General features: G+C 41.3%; 1 protein-coding gene across 7 annotated transcripts in view; it reads left to right on the forward strand.

The window, feature by feature from the left end:
- Nucleotides 1-21,939, forward strand: part of TRPM6 (transient receptor potential cation channel subfamily M member 6) — a 206,159-nt gene that overhangs the window by 138,022 nt on the left and 46,198 nt on the right. For all 7 annotated transcript variants that reach the window (XR_007146402.1, XM_047830724.1, XM_047830720.1 and 4 more), the window contains 4 exons: nucleotides 344-518; nucleotides 723-837; nucleotides 4,667-4,860; nucleotides 7,996-8,128. Coding sequence is in view for 6 of the 7 variants with exons in the window: in XM_047830724.1 (XP_047686680.1) it covers nucleotides 344-518; nucleotides 723-837; nucleotides 4,667-4,860; nucleotides 7,996-8,128 (617 nt within the window). In the remaining variant the exon portion in view is untranslated. The remainder of the gene's footprint in view (nucleotides 1-343; nucleotides 519-722; nucleotides 838-4,666; nucleotides 4,861-7,995; nucleotides 8,129-21,939) is intronic.

Genomic DNA, 21,939 nt, shown 5'->3' on the forward strand with positions numbered 1-21,939 from the left:
TGACCTGATCCATTTCTCAGTCTCTAATCGATTCCTGAAGATAACCTTAGGGATAAGGACTCCTTTGACCAATTTGAATACTCCCTATTTTTTGTTTAAGCACAGATTCTTCACCCTCAACACATCTGTGTTTTTAGACAGACATTGACATGAAACATGCTGTGGCAGAGAGAAGGAAATGGTTTAGCCAAAGGAAACCCAGCTAGTCATGGACTACGGCATTTTGGTCAATGACTAGACAGTCTTAATACTGGGAGGTGTGATTATGAATGCTGCTGGTGTTTGATTTGTTCTAAATTAAAAATCAGAGGTAAAGTTCTGGTTGTGCTGTGTTATTTTGCAGACCGCAAACATGTTCTACATTGTGATCATGATGGCCATCGTCCTGCTGAGCTTTGGAGTGGCACGCAAGGCCATTCTTTCACCAAAGCAACTGCCATCTTGGAGCCTTGCTCGAGATATTGTATTTGAGCCATACTGGATGATATATGGAGAAGTCTATGCTTCAGATATAGATGGTGTGTTGGGGATTTTGGCATCGTTCAGAAATCAAACCCTTGTAGATACTCAGAGTAAAAAAACAATCTGGAAAATATTCATCTGGATCTTAAAGATGTCAAAAATTTATGGTATTCTGCTAAGTTAATGTGATAAATATTTGTGTAGAACCATAGGACTGTGATTCATCTTATCTCTCATTCTGTTAAATTCTTTATTTGTAGTTTGTGCAAGCCATCCGTCTTGCCCTCCTGGTTCTTTTCTTACTCCGTTCCTCCAAGCTGTCTACCTCTTCGTGCAGTATATCATCATGGTGAACCTGTTGATTGCTTTTTTCAAGTAGGTTATTTTAGTTAAATATGGTTATTTTATTTAAATCAAAATGGGGGCAGTTGTTTTGAGTAGATTCTCATATTTTGGGTATGTAACCTTTGGTTTTTGTGTGTGCCATTTTCTCCCCCTTTTCATTATGGTTTTAAAACATGGGCATGAAACTACTGGTAGGAAGGGAAGAGAGCACAAGAAAAGGAAAAAAAAAACAATAAATGGAGAGAGTAATAAAAGCAGAATGAAAGGAGATCATGCATTGTAGTAAAGTAGTAAGTTGGAATCGCGGAAGAATAACTGTTGCTGAGATTAAAAGCTGACTGAGGGCTTCTTGATGCCTTTTCGTTACTTGGCTCCAGTATGTCTTCCTCTTTGCTTCCTCTTTCTCCCTTTTCATTTCTTCTCGGTCTACTTTTCTGGATCATCTCCTTCTCCTCAACCTTTTAACCTTGGAACTTCCCTGGGCCCAGACCTTGCTCATCTTTTATTTACATTTCGTTTGGTGATCTTGGTCAGTTTCCTGTAATGCTGACAAATTCCAATTTGTATTTCCAGCCTGAATCTCTTCCTTGAACTGCAGTCTTACAGCTCCAACTGCCCCCTTATCTGCTACCGGTTGGATGTATAATAGAATTCTAAAAATTCTAAATGTCCACCTGATCTCCTCTCTTTGCCAGCATGTACTTATTCTACTTGTCATCTTTCTCAAATCTAGGGAGAAGACCACAAGTTTCCATCAAATCTCCATTTCCCCAGTTGTTCAGATCAAAAGCCTTGGAGTCATTCTTAATGCTACTTATGTCTCTACCTCTAAACTGCCAGGGACTCCTGTTGACTCTGCCTTCAAATAGATCATCAATCCAACCACCTCTTACCACCCCACTGCTACTGGAGAGCCTCCTACTTATTTCTCTGCTTCTGTCTTTGGCTCCTATATACTCGTATCAACAGTTGTCCCTAACGACTCTTTAAAGACATTATGTCAGATGGTGTCACTACTCTGCTCCAAACCCTCAATGATTCCCCATTTCACAATTCCTACCATGACCTAGAGAGCCCTGGTGAGTTGGTTTTCCTGCTGCTTTTAAAATCACACATCACACTACTCTTCCCTTAACCCTTTCCCCTCCAACCACACTGCCCGCCCCCCCCCCCCCCCGCCCCCAACACACACCCATAGGTTTTCAACCAGCACAGGTGTGTTTGCAGTTGCTGTTCCCTCTGCCTGGAGTGCTCTTCCTTCAGGTATCAGTGGGACCCATTCCCTCACCTCCTTCAAGCCTGTGCTCAAATGTTCCCTTTTTAATTAGACCTAACTTAAGGATGGCATTTGAAAGCACACTGCCCTTTCCTTCAGCCATCTCTTTGCCTGGTCCCCCTTATTCTTCTTTCTTTGTACCCACTTGTGTATATACAAGTTTTATATTTTATATATATATTTTTTCTGTTTGTCTTTTTTGTCTACTGGAATATAAGTGCCTCAAGGACAAGATATCATATTGTCTTTTTTGCTGAAAAAATTTTCCCAAGTACCAAAAAGAGTGCATAAATATATTTGTTCAATGGTTAAAAGAAATCAAGTGAAGTGATGGGAGGAAACTAGTATTTTTTGAATGCCTCGTTTATGCCAGGCAGTATGCTTAGTATTTTATTCATTGATTACCCCACTGAAGAGGGCAATATAAAAGAAGAGAAACCAATGCAGTGGAATATAAGTAAAGAAAATAGGGAAGCAAAGGGCTGGAGGGGAGCAAAATAAATCAGAATACTAAAAAAATGACTGTTGTTGCAAATATATGGGAAGATGTACCTTTCTGTTTGTTACAAGCTTATGTAACTGTCATCTCTTTTAGTCCCACCATTTTATAAATGTCTAACATATCCTGGTGTTTAGTTAGTATAGCTATTATGTATGACATTTCAAATAATATTTAGAGTGGGTATGAGATTTTTGCTTCTCAAAAATGGCAGGTGTCAAAAGAGAGGTTGAGAAATCCTCACATAGACAGTTGTCTCTCTCTAGAGATGGACAGCCTGAGGACCAATGAGCTGAGAAACCCCAGATATGACTACTTGTCCAGGTGCCCATTCTAAATTCTTCATAGCAAGAATTACAAAAAAAAACAAAAACAAAAAACAAAAAAACAAAAACAAACAACCCGTCCCCCCCACCACCCTGAAATACACTGTGAAGATTGCCACCTGCTGGTGGACAGGCTGTAGTTACACTTGGAGTGACTGGCATTTAATCCTGGTGGTTCTCAAACCTGATGGTGCAGGAGAATCACCTGGAGGGCTTGCTGAGACACAGATTGATGTTACCTCTCTGCTAGAGTTTCTGATTCAGTAGTTCTGGGCTAGGGCCCATGAATTTACATTTTTGACATGTCCTCAGGTGATGCTAATGCTGTGGTTCAGACCACACTTTGAGAACTATGTTAAGACCCAGTTTTCTATCTTTTGGGGTACCTGGATGGCTCAATTAGTTAAGTGTCCGACTCTTGATTTCAGTTCAGGCCATGATCTCATGGTCGTGAGATTGAGCCCCACATCAGGTTCCGCACTGAGGACAGAGCCTGCTTAGGATTCTCTCTGTACCCACCCCCTTCTCACAAAACCAAAGCAAACCCAGTTTTCTTTCTTTCTTTTTTTTTTAATTTTATTTTTTATTTTTAAAGATTTACGTCCAATTTAGTTACCATATAGTGAAACAATGATTTCAGGAGTAGATTCCTTAATGCACCTTACCCGTTTAGCCCATCCCCCCTCCCACAGCCCCTCCAGCAGCCCTCAGTTTGTTCTCCATATTTATGAGTCTCTTCTGCCAAACCGAGTTTTCTATCTTTCCATCATCCACTTTATGGATTCTGTGAAACTTCCCCCTCCCTCTTATTCTGAGCTGGCTTTCTCCAGGATAGTTCTGGTTCCTTCTTTTTATGATCGCTCACATTTAGGGCGGCCTGTCTTTTTACTGGCTAATTTCTCCTGTCCTACTCAAGTGCCACTTTGCCATCTTTCTCTATAAAAGCCAAACTTTATATTAGCCTGAGCAGAATGTTAAGATAGACATTCCATTGTGTCCTCTCCCTGCACTTATTGTGTTATAGACTTAAAGTTAAGTAATTAGGGATGATATGGTGTTTTGGAGTAAGTGTACCACCTACCACAACTTCATGGACAGTTCTATAATATCAGTATTTACCCTAGTATCTATATATTAAAATTAATGTAAAAGGGATCATCTAAGGTAGCCTATTGATAAGGGATTACCTTCATTGTAAAGTTAATCTAAGTAATTTTGTTTAGTTTCTACATAGAAGGTGCCCTTATTGATTATTTTAGGGTGAATTCATTTTTCTTCCCTGTCGCTTCTTCATTACCATTCTTTCCTTTGGGTGTGTTTTAACTAGGATTATTCTATCAGTTCTCATGTTTGACATGAGGAGAATCTCTTCATAAGGCTGATAATAGAAACATTAACAGTAGTTACTGTGAATGGTGAATTATGGACTGAAAAGAACTTCTTATGTGAGAAGAGATGGTGTACCAAAAATGGTGTAAAGTTTCAGTTTCTGTTCATTGCATTTAAAACATTAGCATTTTCTCTCTGATTGTCATTCCTATTTTTTGTTTATTCTGATTAGCATATTTTACTGTAGAAGGTGATTAATGTATCTTTTGGGGTGGAAGAAGAATCACAAAGGCAATGGATATTATTTTTATTGGCTAAGGCTGGGAAGGTCAGGTGAACCAATCAAAAAGTTGGAAAGTAGAGAAACGATCTGTGATGTTTCAGGATGCCATATTAAAAAGTTATCCCTGTCTTAACTACAACTTGCAGTAATGTTTACGTGGATATGAAATCCATTTCCAATAAACTATGGAAGTACAATCGCTATCGCTACATCATGACTTATCACAAGAAGCCTTGGCTGCCACCACCTTTCATCCTGCTGAGCCATGTGGGACTCCTCCTTCGCCGTCTTTGCCATCATCGAGCTCCAAATGACCAAGATGAGGGTGATGTTGGATTAAGTAAGTTTTCATCGGTGGGGCACTAGGATGAGAGTAAGAGTGGAGATCCAACGTGAAGACACGCTGGAACATTGTCAGTTAAATTCCGGGCACAGGATGGAAGGCTCTAGGACTTCACTGATGATCGAGTGTCTGCTAAGGACTTGGGTCTAAGTAAATAGAGGACCTGCATCTGAGTAAATACATTGATTCCATCATGTGGTTGTAGTACGTTTGCCCAGATTAACCGATACTTCGAAAGAAAGAAATAGGTAGGGACAAAATTTCCCCGTAAGTGTGCAAAGGCTTTCTGTTGCCTAGAAAACCTTGTTTTCTCTGCTTACTTGGAAAGGCATTAGAATAACTCCTAGGGAGTAGTCACAGTGACCCAGACTCATTTCCCTGTTGTGGAAGACAGGATTGACATAGAAAGGGATTACAAAAGGTCTTGTGGAGTAAGGGGAAGAGATGAGACAGCCTCACTTGTTAACCAGAGTCCTGATTCTCTGGTTCTCTAATCTACTGAGAATGGAGGTGATTCTGTATGAATGTTTCATTTTTCAAGAACAATTCAGGATGCGGAAATGTGGATTCTCATTTTTATATTTTTCTTTACTTTTCTTATATATTTATGTATTTATTTATTTTGCAGTGCTTAAGTCTACATATTTTGAGAATCTCCTGGTTAATTTTGCTGATTCGTAGCTTAACCTGCACGATATGACTGTCACACTAACTGTTATAATAGAACATTTCTTATTGTGGTTTTGCAGATCTTTTGGTAGTTCCTTTCAAGCAATTTCACAATTGGTGCCATGCCCATTTTTAGATAGTCCCTGAATATAAAGGAAATGGGTGGCATAAATCCACAATCCTTTATATCAATGCCTAAATCCAAAATACGCCTGAAAATGGAAAGCTTTTTTTCCCCTTCTTAAGTTAGAGACTCATTGGGATAAAAGAGGCTGATGGAACTAATGTGAAGCCATTTATTGTCTTTATCCCTTGTAGTGTGAATATTCATTGATTTTGCTGCAGAAATAATGTGTTGGATTTTTGGGTACTGCCCTAGCCTCAGTTAGGTATTTTACTGCATTTATGGTATATGTACTGTATTACCTTTCGAAATTGAGAAAAGGAAAATTCTGAATTCTAAAACACACTTGGTTCCAGGAGTTTCAGATAATGGATTGCACACTATTTATACATTTCTATGGGCTTTTAGGGGGACAGGTGTCATTACAAGGTTGATAGGATGATATGCTTTTCTTCTTGCTGGTAATTGGCTCAGTGAAGTATTTTTCTCCTCTTGAGTCACTTCGGAGATTTTTCTTTTCCATCCGCTGCCCCCCAAGAGATTCAGCCTTTATAAGGAAGCCAAAGCACAAATGAAGTTAATTTAAAGGTTTCTAATTATACTCTAAACTTTAGGCTTCTAACAGAGAGCCGTCCCAGGCTGTCCGTGAACCTGCTGCAAGTTAATAGTAGAATGTGGACCACCTGAGAGATCCTGGAATTGGCTGGGGTCTGGCCACATTTGGGGCTTGCCTTCATCTGGGCTTATAGGGTGATTCCGGTATATAACGAAAGTAAATTTGCCGAAGCATGGAGGTGTGTTCATTCTGAGTTCCGGAAAATTCTTGAATTTTTCTGAAACTTCTTCCCATCCTGTTTTGAAGATCGTTTGCATTTGGGGCTGCAGTGCCACCTGGCGGAGAGTCACAAGAACGCTCCACACATGCAGGCTGCAGCTGTCACTGGGATTGGTCCTTGGGTTGTTTGCTCTTAGGAATCCACAGAAAGATTAAATCATAACAACTGTAAAGTTCCTCATTCTTAAGAGATTCTTTGATGCAAACAGGCATTTAGAGTTTGTGAGTGAGGATACTGGATTTTTTTTTTTTTTTTTTTAGTTCTGAGAGATTCTTTCATGCCATAAAATCAATATTTTTGCCTATTTTATTGGAAAATAATGGAATGTTTGCATTTCTAATAAGTTTGAGGGAACTCTATTTTTTTCCCTAAGTTAAGTGATACCACTGAAGGAAGAGAATGCACCAATTTTTACCCTTTTTGCGACACCATTTATGTATTTTCCAAGTGTTAGAAACCTGCTCAAGAGCTAATATATTTTTCTGTTAGATCAGAGTGAGAGCCAAGGTGGTAGATGGAATGTGGTCATCAAAGTCTGCCACAGAATTGTTTCATAATATCATGAAGTGATGTGTCTTTTTGTGAGTTAATTATAATTATGTCAAGGAAGGTGGACAGCCTCAGCCACTGACTGGCAATAATGTTTCTGTTTCTAGTAGAGTAACTTAGTGCCATTTACCCGTGAACAACATTGGGGTTGGGATGTCAGCCCCCTGCATGGTCAAAAATCAGTATATAACTTTTGACTCCCCCCAAACTTTACTGATAGCCTACTGTTGACCAGAAGCCTTATAACATAGTTAATTAACACATACCGTGGATATTATATGTGCTGTATACTGAGACTTATAATAATGCAAGCTGGAGAAAGGAAAAGGTTATTAAGAAAATCTTACGGGAGAGAAACATTTACAGTATTTACCAAAAAATGGTATTTACTCTTTACTGAGAAAAAAAACCCACGTGTAAGTGAACTTATGCAGTTCAAACTATGTTGTACAAACTCAGTGTAACAACATGAAACTTTCTTACACTTGCTGGATTAATTTAATAGACTTGGACTTCATCTAACCTTGATTTTAACCTACAGGTTACTTATTGTCATTTTGATAGACAAAACAGTTGGCAGAGGAGGGGGAGGCAACCAGATTCTTTACCCATATGCATATAAATGTAGCAGATTTTTGTAAATGGGTAGAGACATTCTAACCTATGAGCATATTGAACAGTGTCTGTTCCACATGAGTCCTGTTCAAATGCCCATGCCTGTTTATACAACAAATAGGCAAGATCCAATCTGGTGTTTCTATTTGTTTCTACACACTGCCTCTCCGTTAATATTAAGAATTTGGTGTGATAGAGCAGCAAAGTTTTATCGCGCGAGCTCCAGTTCATAGAGTTTTCAACACAAGTGGGAGAAAAGCCCGCCTACTCAGTATCAGCTTCCTGTTAAAGGCAAATTATGATTTTTTTTTTTTTAATGTGCCATACTTATTTACACAGAACTCTACCTGAGTGAGGAGGATCTGAAGAGACTTCATGACTTTGAAGAACAGTGTGTGGAAATATACTTCCATGAGAAGATGGAAAGACTGAATTACAGCTGTGAGGAACGAATCCGAGTAACCTCAGAAAGGTAAAAGATACATGTTTTTTCCAGCTCCCCAAACCTGATTCTACTAAAATGTCCAAAGAAGTAGAAAGATGTATTTTTAAAACCCAGAAGTTTAGATTCTCTAAAAATTTTTTTTGTCAGTGTATAATATTTATGGAATTGATGTGGATTCATTGAGGACCTACTATGTGTATTCCAGACGCTCTTCCATTCACCAGTGATAAATGATGAATAAGAGACAAGAGTCCCTGCCTTTGTAGGACTTGTGTTCTAGTGTGTGCAGGCAGACCAATAAGAGGGCGGGGGTGAAGGACACATAACAAACAAGGAAACACATACAAATATGTAATTCGATGTCAGTTAAATAGCGATGAAGAAAATAAAGTTGTGTAAGGGAATAGAAAATGATGTTGGGGAGGGGTCTGCCAGAGTTGGGGGTTGGGTTGGACTCCTTGGGGTAGTCTGGGGCAGGGAGGTCACTGCGGAGTCGCAGAGGGGGGAACAGAGAGGGGAGGGCCAGGCAGAGACATCCAGTGGGATGGCACACCTGATCGAAGGAACAGCAAATGCAGATGCCTGAGGCAGCAAGGTGCGTCCATGAGCAGCAGGTAAGACTGGAGAAGGTCGAGGGCTGCGTCCTGGTTGCATTGGGGAGATGAGGACAGGTGAGGTTCTCTTGTTTTGCTTTCATATGGAGATAACAAAATAAACGCGTGTGGTCCTGGAAATGATTCACCAGCAAGGGAGAAGCTGCAGAAACAGGAGGGAGGAGGTGATTTGCTGAAGTGCAGTCGCCGAGGAACGGTTTACTGCAGGCCCTGGGCATCTCCCTCAAACAGGGCGCCTGGAGAGAGTACGGCCAGTGTTCAGGAGGATGCGGGCACACAGCTGTCGAGGCCAGGGGACCATCTGATGGTGCCTGTGGGTATGTGTGATTTGGGGGGTCAGTGCAGGGAGGCCGCTGAGAGATTTGAGGAAAGAGAAAATGTATTGGAGAAAGTGAACATATTCAGAAACTGTGGGATCAAAGCCATCATGGCTGTACTGATAATTGTGCATACATGGCATTGCGTTAAAATATGGAAGACTGCATTGTTATATGCATTTTTAAAAAAAACAACAACAACACAGAATTGTTTTTGTAACCAAAGCAAATTGACAGAAGTTAAAGGCGTTCCTTCATTTTCAAATATACACGGACCTGGCTATAAAATGTTATACCTGGGGCACCTGGGTGACTCAGTCAGTTAAGCATCTGACTTTTGATTTTGGGCCAGGTCACGATCTCACGGTTTGTGAGTTTAAGCCCTGCGTTGAGCTCTGTGCTGACAGCATGAAGCCTGCTTAGGATTCTCTCTCCCTCTCTGTCTGCCCCTCCCTGCTCATTCTCTCTCTCCCTCTCTCAAAAAATAAATAAACAGTTAAAAATAAAATGTTTAAAAAATATCTTTTTTAATGTTTATTGAGAGACAGAGCGACAGAACATGAGCGGGGAAGGGGCAGAGAGAGGGGGACACAGAATCCGAAGCAGGCTTCAGGCTGTTAGCAGTCAGCACAGAGCCCGATGCGGGGCTCAAACTCATGAACTGAGAGATCATGACCTGAACTGAAGTCAGACGCTCAACCAACTGAGCCACCCAGATGCCCCAAAATAAAATGTTATACCTAATAATGCATGTATTTTTTTCTGATATCCAAATGGATAGATAGTGAATCCTTAATTGAATTACACAAAGAACTCTGTAAATGGTTCACTATGGATATTTCTGCACTTTTTTTTAATGTTTATTAATTTTTTGAGAGATAGAGACAGAGAGTGAGCTGGGGAGGGGCAGAGAGAGGGAGACATAGAATATGAAGCAGGCTCCAGGCTCCGAGCTGTCAGCACAGAGCCCAGTGTGGGGCTAGAACTCACAAACCATGAGATCATGACCTGATGTCATGAGCTGAAGTCAGATGCTCAATCAACTGAGCCACCCAGGTGCCCTTTTCTGTACTTTTCAAATGATACCATATTATGTAGATATGTACTTAGGTGGCTGAGTGAATTTCAGACCAAATTTTATATTGAGAACAAAATATCAAATAGAATTGGTTTTTGAGCCCACAAAATTTTATTTTCCATAAATAATATCTTTAGGCCAGAGCTTGATGACCTTCTCTTACCTTGTTCCTCTTCTTCACATTCTGCCTCCGTTATCGATATGCTCACTGAGTTACATGGGCCAGCCTGGCTCTCAGTCTTCCAGGAGACACATACCCAGATAGGAGTCTATAGAGCCAGGATGAAGGCCTGCGTCTGCTATTTACTAGCTCTATGTACTTGGGCCAATTTACTCTGGGTCTTTGTTTTCTTATTTGCAAGATGTACACAAAAATAGATATACCCCTTAGAGGTGTTGAGGATTACATGAGGTAACACAGATGGACTGTGTGGCAGAGTGCTGGTCAAGAGTAAGGGTATGATGCAAGTAAAAATAGGCTCTGGGGTGCTCAGATGGCTCAGTTGGTCAAGCATCTGACTTCAGCTCAGGTCATGATCTCACAGTTCATGGGTTCAAGCCCCGTGTCGGCATCGATGCTGACAGCTCAGGCCTTGGAGCCTCCTTCAGATTCTGTGTCTCCCTCTCTCTCTGCCCCTGCCCTGCTCGCACTCTGTCTCTCTCCGTCTCAAAAATAAACATTTTTAGAAAGGCTCTATCCGACTTTGGCTCAGGTCACGATCTCGCGGTCCGTGAGTTCGAGCCCCGCGTCGGGCTCCGTGCTGACAGCTCAGAGCCCGGAGCCTATTTCGGATTCTGTGTCTCCCTCTCTCTCTGACCCTCCCCCATTCATGCTGTCTCTCCCTGTCTCAAAAATAAATAAATGTTAAAAAAAAAATTAAAAAAAAAAAAAGAAAGGCTCTAAAAAGCTATGAATGTGATTTCTTTTTAAATACATCTTAACAGGGGCACCTGGGTGGCTTAGTCGGTTGAGCCTCCGACTTCGGCTCAGGTCATGATCTCACAGTGTGTGAGTTTGAGTCCCGTGTCAGGCTCTGTGCTGACCTCTTGCTCAGAGCCTAGAGCCTGCTTCACATTCTGTGCCTCCTTCTCTCTCTGCCCCTGCCCCGCTCACACTTTGTCTCACTCTGTTTCTCAAAAATAAATAAATGTAAAAAAAAAAAAATTTAAAAAAATACATCTTAACAGAAGACCATGGGGGAGGGGAAGAACAAAAAAGTTAGAAAGGGAGGGAGCCAAACCATAAGAGACTCTTAAAAACTGAGAACAAACTGAGGGTCGATGGGGGGGTGGGTGGGAGGGAAAAGTGGGTGATGGGCATTGAGGAGGGCACCTGTTGGGATGAGCACTGGGTGTTGTATGGAAACCAATCTGACAATAAATTTCATATAAAAAAAATAAATACATCTTTTCTTTTAAACCTTCAAAGGGGAATAAATAGATAAGATGACCTCACTGCCCTAGGCTATGAATGAGGACAAGGTCATGGAGAGTCCCTTACTTTATACTATAAACTAAGGAAGGATTTTTAGGTGGTCGGATATGGGCAGATTTACTTTCTAGGAAGATTCCCTCAGTTACAGTGTGGATTTAAGGTGTCAGAATTGGAAATATGGAGGCCATTTGAGAGACTGATGCAGCAGGAGGATGAGTCCCAAGGGCTAGCCAAAGTAGCCATGATGGGGTTGAAAGGAGATGTCCTAGTCTGTTCAGACTGTATAGTGAAGTACTATAGGCTGGGTGGCTTGTAAGCAGCAGAAAGTTACTGCTTACAGTTCTGGAGGCTGTCCAAGATTGGCGTGTCCAAGATCGACAGTCCCCTTCTGGGTTGTAGACTCCATGTTGTATCCTCACATGGTGGTGGGGGTGAGGGAGCTCTGTGGGTTCTCTTTTATAAAGCCACGAATTCCATTCATGAGGGTTCCACCTTCCTGACCTAATCACCTCCCAAAGGCCCTACCTACTAATATCATCACTTTGGGGGGTTAGAATGTCAACCTGAATCTCAGGGACACACAAACATTCAGACTGTAGCAGAAGGGATGAACGAAGACACGTTTAGAAAGGGCAGTTGATGAGGGGAGTTAGGGATTGGACATGCAGCCGAGGGAGAGGGTGGAGTCGAGGATGACTCTCAGATCTGTAGCGGGGGTAATTAGGTGAAAGGTGGCACCACCATGATTGAAAAAAAAAATGTGCAAAAGACACTGGGAGGGGGCAAGTGATGAGTTTTAGCTTTGTTGAGTTTTAGCTTTAGCTTTGTCAAGTTTCAGTTTTGTGGATTCTTATGGCACATTTAGCCAGAGATTTCTGGGAGGTTTTAGATGTGAGGGTAGGAAGTCCTGGGGTAAAGATTGAACTGGACAGGGAGATTTGGGAGTCACCTGCCCCTTGTGAGAAAATAAAACCATGACCGAGGAAGTGAGTATGCCCCGGAAGCAAGAAGAGTAAGGAAACTCAGGGGGGTGAGGGTGGTTCCATGAGGGGGGTCCTGACGGCTGTATAATGGACCAAGGAATAGGAGCTCATGGAGAAAACGAGCCAGAATCTATCAGAGGAGAATAGGGACAACTAGGAAATGGTAGTGTTGTGAGCCAAATGAATATGGTGTGAAAACCTGAGAAGCAGACACTTATGAACAAGTAATTCAGTGATGGTGGTGGTGGTGGTGGTGGAGGTGGTGGAAGTAAGCCTAACACCATTAGTCATCACGTACCATTATATGCTTCTTGGTTGTTTCCCTTGAGATTTGTGTAGAGAAGGATTAGAAGCTAGATAGGTATGTGGCTTCTGAAAACTATTCCAGAGGCTTCAATGGGCTCTAGAATTCGATTATGGAGGCCTGGTTTTTCAGAACATCATCCACCGATTTTCCCTGTTGACAGAGCTGCCTCACTAGCCCTTGTTTACATGGCTGGCCTTGTTGAGGTAGCCCCTGGGGAGCTTGCCACAGAGGTATGGGAGGGAGGGAAGAATACTTTCCCGAGGTAGCCGAGCCAATAGTTTGAAGAGGGAAGGAAATGAGATTAGGAAGGGATTTGCATGGGCCCTTACCCGTAAAGAAGAGATCACCTATCTATCTACTTACAGAATTCAGTGAGTTGTGATACTAGAAAAAGAGAAGTATTAAGGGCTGTTTTATGTCTTCCTTTACTGGAAAACTGGTTATTTTTGACCCTAGTGCTATAAACCAGCACTTCCCTCTCTCTGTTCTATGGGGTACTAGTTAATTGGGTATTTTTCCATATTAAGCATGTTATATTTGGGAAATACTACATTTTATTTTGTTTTTTTTTTTAAAGTTTTTGTTTAGATTTTGTTTAAAGTTAACATATAAGGTAATACCGGTTTCAGGAGTAGAAATCAGTGATTCATCACTTACGTATAATACCCAGTGCTCATCATAAGTGCCCTCCTTTAATGCCTGTCACCCATTTAGCCCATCCCCTGCCCACCCCCCTTCCAGTAACCCTCAGTAGTTCTCTACAGTTAAAAGTCTCTTATGGTGTGCCTTCCTTTTTTTCTATGTTCATCTGCTTTGATTCTTAAATTTCACATATGAGTCAAATCGTATAGTATTTATCTTTGATTTATTTGCCATCCACATCATGGCAAATGGCAAAATTTCATTCTTTTTGATGGCTGAGTAATATTTCATTGTGTATATATTCCATGTCTTCATTATCTATCATCGTCTGATGCACATTTGGGCTCCTTCCATAGTTTGGCTATTGTTGATAATGCTGCTGTAAACATCGGGGCACAGCCCCTTCAAATCAGTATTTTTGTATCCTTAGGGTGAATACCTAGTAGTGCAATTGCTGGGTCATAGGGTAGTTCTATTTTTAACTTTCTGAGGAACATTCATACTATTTTTCAGAGTGGCTGCACCAGTTTGCATTCCCAGCAACAGTGTTCGAGGGTTCCATTTTCTCCCCATCCTTGCCAACATCTGTTATTTCCTGTGTTGTTAACTTTAGCAATTCTGGCAGGTGTGAGGTGGTAGCTCATTGTAGTTTTGACTTGTATTTCCCTGATGATGAGTGATGTTGAGCATCTTTTTATGTGTCTGTTAGCCATCTGGATGTCTTCTTTAGAAAAATGTCTATTCATGTCTTCTGGCCATTTCTTAATTGGATTATTTGTTTTTTGGGTGTTAAGTTTGATAAGTTCTTTGTAGATTTTTGGATATTAACCCTTTGTCAGACATATCATTTGCAAATATCTTCTCCATTCTGTAGGTTGCCTTTTAATTTTATTGATTGTTTCCTTCGCTGTGCAGAAGCCTTTTATCTTGAAGTCCCAATAGTTTGTTTTTGCTTTTGCTTCCATTACCTCAGGAGATGTGTCTAATAAGAAGTTGATACAGTTGATGTCAAAGAGGTTGCTGTCTGTTTTCTCCTCTAGGATTCTGATGGTTTCCTGTCTCACATTTACATCTTTCATCCATTTTGAATTCATTTTTGTGTGTGGTGTAAGAAAGTGGTCCAATTTCATTCTTCTGCTTGTTGCCCCAGTCTTCCCGGTGCCATTCGTGGAAGAGACTCTCTTTTTTTCCATTGGATAGTCTTTCCTGCTTTGTCAAAGATTAGATGACTTTATAGCTGTGAGTCCATTCTGGGTTTTCTATTCTGTTCCATCGATCTATGTGTCTGTTGTCGTGCCAGGGCCATCCTGTCTTGATCACTACAGCTTTGTAATGTAGCTTGAAATCTGGAATGATGATGCCTCCAGCTTGGCTTTCTTTTTCAGGATTGCTTTGACTATTCAGGGTCTTTTGTGGTTCCATACAAATTTTAGGATTGTATGCTTTAGCTCTGTGAGAAATGCCAGTGATGTTTGATAGGAATTGTATTAAATGTGTAGATTGCTTTGGGTAGTATAGACATTTTAGCTATGTTTGTTCTTCCAATCTATGAGCATGGAACATTTTTCCAGTTGTTTGTGTGTTCTTCAGCTTCTTTCATAAGTATTGTATGGTTTTCAGAGTACAGATCTTTTACCTCTGTGGTTAGGTTTATTCCTAGATATCTTATGATTTTTGGTGTAATTGTAAATGGGATCCATTCCTTGATTTTTCTTTCTGTTGCTTCATTATTGGTGTATAGAAATGCAACAGACTTCTGTATGTTGATTTCATATCCTGTGTGTCTGCTGAATTCATGTATCAGTTCTAGCAGGTTTTTTTTGGTGGAGTCTTTCAGGTGTCTACATAGAGTATCATGTCATCTGTGAAGAGTGAGAGTTTGACTTCTTCCTTGCCAATTTAGGTGCCTTTTATTTCTTTTTGTTGTCTGATTGCTGAAGTGAGGACTTCCACTACTGTGTTAAATAACAATGGTGACAGTGGACATCCCTGTCTTGTTCCTGACCATAGAGGAAAAGATCTTGGTTTTTCCCCACTGAGGATATTATTAGCTGTGGGTGTTTGTATATGCCCTTTATGATGCTGAGGTATGTTGCCTCTATCCCTACTTTGCTGAGGGTTTTTATCAAGAATGGATGCTGTATTTTGTCAAATGCTTTTTCTGCATCTATTTACAGAATATTAATGTGGTGTATCCTGTTGACTGACTTATGAATGTTGAACCACCCTTGTGGTCCAGGAATAAATGCCACTTAATTGTGGTGAATAATTCTTTTAATGTACTGCTGGATGCAATTTGCTAGTATCTTCTTGAGAATCTTCACCTCTTTGTTCTGTAATTCTCCTTTTTTAGTGGGAACTTTGTCTGGTTTTGGAATCAACGTAATGCTGGCCTCATAGAATGATTTTGGAAGTTTTACTTCTATTTCTATTTTTTGGAACAATTCGAGAAGAATAGGTATTAACTCTTCTTCAAATGTTTGGTAGAATTCCTCCAGGAAGCCATGTGGCCTTGGACATTTGTTTGTTGGGAGATTTTTGATTGTTGATTCAATTTCTTTGCTGGTTTTGGGTCTGTTCAAATGTTCTATTTTTTCCTGTTTCAGTTTTGATAGTTTATATATTTCTAGGAATTTAGATTGCCCGATTTGTTGGTTCATAGTATTCTCCTATAACTCTTTGTATTTCTGTGGTATTGGTTGTGATCTCTCCTCTTTCATTCGTGATTTTGTTTATTTGGGTCCTTTCTCTTTTCTTGTGATAAATCTTGCTAGGGGTTTATCAATTTTATTAATTCCTTCAAAGAACCACCAGCTCCTAGTTTTATCCGTCTGTTCTACTGGTTATTTTGTTTGTTTGTATGTTTCTATATAATTTATTTCTGCTCAAATATTTATATTTTCCTTCTTCTGGTGGCTTTAGACTTTATTTGCTATTCCTTTTCTGGCTCCTTTATGTGTAAGGTTATGTTGAGTATTAAAATTTAAGACTTTTCTTTATTCTTGAGGAGGACCTGTATTGCTATATAATTCCCTCTTATGATCATTTTTGCTGCATCCTAAAGGATTTGGACTGTTGTGTTTTCATTTTTGTTTGCTTCTATGTATTTTTTTTTATTTCTTCTTTACTTTCCTGGTTAACCCATTCATTCTTTAGTAGGATTCTTTAGCTTCCATGTATTTTTGGTCTTTCCAAATTTTTTCTTGTGGTTCATGTTAAGTTTCATAGCATTGTGGTCTGAAAATATGCAAGGCATGATTTCAGTCTTTTTGTACTTGTTGAAGCCTTATTTGTGAGTCAGTATGTGATATATTCTGGAGAATGTTCCATGGACACTTGGAACGAATGTATATTCTGTTGCTTTAGGAGGAAATGTTCTGAATATATCTGTTAAGTCCATCTGGTTCAGTGTGTCATTCAAAGCCATTGTTTCCTAGTTGATTTTCTGCTAGATGATCTGTCCATTGCTGTAAGTGGGGTGTTAAAGTCCCTAATTTTCCCTTAAGTCCCAAATTTTCCTACCAAGTTTCTGTGGTGAGATCTGCTGCAAGCCTGACTTGTCTTCCCTTGTAGGTTAGGGACTTCTTTTCCCTTGCTGCTCTCAGGATTCTTTCCTTATCTCTGTATTTTACAAATTTTCTTGTATTATTATCAATGAGTTTCTTTATGTTTGTTACTAATTGATTTATGTATTTGGGTTCTTCCAAGTTGGGGCATAAATATTTACAATGGTTAGATCTTCTTGTTGGATAGACCCCTTTATTATGATATAGTGTCCTTCCATATCTTTTGTCCAGTCTTTGGTTTAAAATCTAGTTCATCGGATAGAAGTATCACTACTCTAGTTTTCTTTTCACGTCGATTAGCATGATAAATTGGTTCTCCATCCCCTCACTTTTAATCTACAGGTGCCTTTAGGTCTAAAATGAGTCTTTTGTAGGCACTTTTTTTTAATCATTCTGATACTCTGTCTCTTTTGATTGGAGCGCTTAGCACATTTACATTCAGAGTGATTATTAATAGATATGAATTTGGTGCCGTTGTATTACCTGTAAAGTCGGTGTTTCTGGAGATGTTCTCTGTTCCTTTCTAGTCTTTGTTTTTTTTTTTTTTTTGTCTTTCTTTCCCACTCAGAGTCCTCTTTAATATTTCTTTGAAGTTTATTTTTTATTTTGAGAGAGAGAGAGAGAGAAGGCATGAGCAGGGTAGGGGCAGGGAAAGAGGCACAGAGAGAATCCCAAGCAGGCTCCATGCAGTCAGTGTAGAGCCCGACATGGGGCTCGATCTCACGAATCGTGAGATCATGACCTGAGCTGAGATCAAGAGTTGGAGGTTTAACCAACAGTCATCCTGGCATCCCCTCCCCACCCCCTGCTTTTATTTCTTGCAGGGCTGGTTTAGTAGTCACAAACTTTTTGTTTTTCTGAGAAACTCTTTTTATGTCTCCTTCTATTCTGAATGACAGCCTTGCTGGATAAAGTATTCTTGGCTGTATATTTTTCCATTCAGCACATTGAATGTATCTTGCCACTGCGTTCTAGCCTACCAAGTTTCTGTGGTGAGATCTGCTACAAGCCTGGTTTGTCTTCCCTTGTAGGTTGGGGACTTCTTTTCCTTTGCTGCTTTCAGGATTCTTTCCTTATCTCTGTATTTTACAAATTTTCCTATGAAATATCTTGGTGTTGGCCTGCTTTTGTTGATTTTGATGGGAGTTCTTTTTGCCTCCTAGATTTGGATGTCTGTTTCCTTCCCCGATTAGGGAAGTTTTCAGCTATAATTTGCTCAAATGAACCTTCTGGCCCTTTTTCCCTCTCTTTTTCTGGCACTGCTATGATACAAATGCGATTATGTTTAATGGAGTCACTGAGTTCCCTAAATCTACATTTGTGATTCAGTATTGTTTTTTCCCTCTTCTTTTCAGCTGCATTATTTTCCATAATTGTATCTTCTCTATCATGTATTCGTTCCTCTGCTTCTTCCATTCTTATGGTCAGTACATCCAGTCAGTCTGACTAGTGTTTAGGTCTTTTATCTCTGTGGTAAGGGACTCCCTGGTGTTCTCCATGCTTTTCTCAAGGCTGGCTAGTATCCTTATGATTGTTGTTTTAAATTCTGGCTCAAGCATATTCCTTATATCTGTTTTGATTAGATCCCTGGCCATAACCTCTTCTTGTTCTTTCTTTTGGGATGAATTCCTCCATCTTGGCATTTTTGTCTAGGCCTCTGTCTTCTGTGTGTTAGGAAAGCCTGTTATGTTTCCTGCTCCTGAAAATAATGGCTATATTAAGGAGAGGTCATGTACTGCCCAGGGCCTGGGGCGTTGGGAAGTGTTTTTGGCGTATGTTGTGTGCACTCTGCTGTTGTGTTTTGGCTGCTCTTTCCCTCAGGTCAGTCTTCTGCAGAGTTTCTTCTTGTCTGCCGTAGGAAGTATTACCACCTTGTCCATTGTGCTCCAGGTTTTAACTAGGTGTGTTTTGGTCTCCTTGTTAAAAGAAGCTAGGTCCTATTTCCCCTGTTGCTGAAACTTTGCAGCACTTTCTGGCAAGTAGACTTGGTGCATGTGGGAGGTTTGTGCTGGTCTTCTGGGGGAGGGGCCCGCTGCCGCTCTGCCTCTCGGGCACACTTGCCCTAGCTCGGAAGCACCTGCAGAGTGCAGGGGGCGGGACTTCACGTAAGCAAGGCTCAAGCCTCCACCGTGGGTTTTGCGTCTCCGAAGTCTGTCCACGCTGATGGGAGGAGTGAACAGTGGCATCAGCCTGCTTTCACCCCAGAGGGGAGTTCGTGCCTGCTGCTGTTCAGGAATCCCTCCCAGAAGACTTAACCATCTCCCCTCTTTTATCCCAGGCTTCTGTCAGATCCCTGCCTTCACCCTGTCTGTGTCCGAGCCCACCTGCCCATGTGGCAGCACAGTGCTCCTGTGTTTAATTCAGGCTTGCTGCTTGGGTTTCAGAAATCCAACTGTTAGGGACCCGGCACGGCAGGGACCCACCTTGATAATGGCGGGCGGGGGGAGGGAGGTGGGGGCGGCCTTGCTGCGCCCTGGCAGGTGCCGGTTTGTCCCAGAAGGGCAGTTCCTTGAACATGCAGGGGCTTGGGGTCTGTGGTAAAGTGCAGCAAAAAGGCGGCATCTGGGTCAGGCAGGCATCTCTGTTCATATGCCGATGAGCAGGGCGGCTCAGTGGCGCCTCCTGGCTCTTTCGTTCCCAGAGAGGCAGTGCTGTCTCTCCCAAATGCACTCGACGAAGGGGGACTTTGTCTCCCAGGGTGACCCAGGGGATACTCAGAAACCACTGTCTGTTTCGGGCCTCTGCCCTCCTCCACCGGAGCACCTCTGTGCCTGCCAGGCTCCACCCTGGCCATGCCACAGACTTCTCAAACTTCAGACTGAGCTCCGCTGCCTTGTAAAAACTTGTGATAATCAGCCTCTCTTGCTTTCCCCGTCAGTGGTTATGGGGACGTGTTTTTCTGGTGCAATGCCCTGTGTTCTAGTCTCTTTCTCTCTCTTTCTATCTCCTGTCCCTGACCGCAACTCCCTTCCCTCTGCAGCGCTGGCAATTCTTTTCTCCCCCAAATCGTGTCTCTGTACCTCCTGCCTTCCATGATGTGGCCTCTTTTGCTCCTCAGATAGATTTCCTGGGTGTTCAGAATGATTTGATATTTAGCTAGCTGTATTTGAGGGACAAGGCAAGCAGAGGGTCCTTCCTACGACTCCACCATCTTACCTGGAAGGGCTGCATTTTAAAACAAGTCACATTGTGACTCAGTAGAGTTATCACTTAAGCAGGTCCTGTCATTATTTTGCTGTGAAACCTTACTGAGGAACATTTGTGAATACCTCCCAGCATGGGAAACTTTGGTGTAATTTGTTTAACCCTTCCTAGGCCTCAAAGGCCCCGTGAGAACTTTGTCTAGATCCCCGATGAGTTGCCCAGAGGTGCCAGAGTGCAGGGGTTAATGCCACTGGATGTGGAGTCAGACCGTCTGGGTTTGAAGCCTCCCTCTATCCCCAACCATTTGACCGGCTCAACCTCTTTTATGAAAAGGATGAAAGTAATGCCTACATTATAGGGTTGTTATGCAGATTAAATAAAATAATTATGTAGAGTCTTTGTAAAGTGCCCGGCACATAGTGAGCACCCGGTGAATATTACGATTATCATGATGGTTATAATTATACTTCTTATAACCTTATTTTATTAAAACATCTTGTTCAAAGACCCACAGTTAAACAATAACCATACCGGCCTTCCCTTGGGGAAGGATAAAAACAAAAAGTTAGAGAGGGAGAGAGCCAAACCATAAGAGACTTTTAAAAACTGAGAATAAACTGAGGGTTGATGGGGGGTGGGAGGCAGGGGAGGGTGGGTGATGGGCACTGAGGAGGGCACCTGTTGCGATGAGCACTGGGTGTTGTATGGGAAAAAATTTGGCAATAAATTTTATATTAAAAAAAAAACCTTGCACAGGGGAAACGAAACTTATAAGAATTTATGTTACATATAAGAACGACTGAAAGTTTAGATTAAATTAATGCAGTTGGTGGCTGAGGAATATAATCAAAATATGTTTCACAGGACATAATGCTTTGAAATAAACAGTGCCCATAAAAGCAAGAGGACCCGACGTGAGGGTGACCAGGTTATTTGTCTAACAGGTCTCTATTGTAGCATGTTACCTGTTGCTGTGAATAGTTGCTGGCTTCTATTGTATCCATTCGATGGGACTGCTGCTAATGGAACTTAATGAGCCTCCATTACTGCTGTTCAGACTGTACTGTTTTTGAATTAGATGAAACAGTGCACTAGATGGAGAGGCTCTAATTAAGCATATTTGGAAAGGGATATACATATATTTTGTGCTCTTTCCGTCATCATCCCTGCCAATTCTAGCTTTGCAGGCTCCAGAGGGTCAGGAAGCATTTATTAAGCCTCTATTGAGTTACAGAAGTTGAATTCTATAGAAGTAAGAAAGAGAGGGGTCCACCCACATATAATAGACACAGAAAATACCACCCTCTTCATTGTTTAATTCCTATCTGCCAAGCTCCCAGAAAGAAGTGGAGGATGTCTCGATCCATGTGGCTTGAGGTATATTCTAGAGAGGGAAAGTCTCACACTATTTTGGGAAGTGCTTGTTGCACCCGAATGCTAAATTTCTCCATAGTATAATCACTGCTTCTTCCAGTCCCCACATAAGACTGGGGATCATTCTTTTTAAGTTTATTTATTTATTTTGAGAAGGAGAGACAGAAAGATGCAGGGAGAGAGAGAGAGAGAGAGAGAGAGAGAGAGAGAGACAGAGAATCCCAGGCAGGCTCTGTGCTGATAGCAGGTGCAGGGATTGATCTCATGAATCATGAGATCATGACCTGAGCTGAGATCAAGAGTCAGATGCTTAACTGGCTGAGCCACCCAGGTGTCCCTCCTGGGGATCATTTTTAATTCATGCATATGGTCATGTCA

Source organism: Prionailurus viverrinus, chromosome D4 (assembly GCF_022837055.1).
Source record: "Prionailurus viverrinus isolate Anna chromosome D4, UM_Priviv_1.0, whole genome shotgun sequence".
Classification (NCBI taxonomy): Eukaryota; Metazoa; Chordata; class Mammalia; order Carnivora; family Felidae; genus Prionailurus; species Prionailurus viverrinus.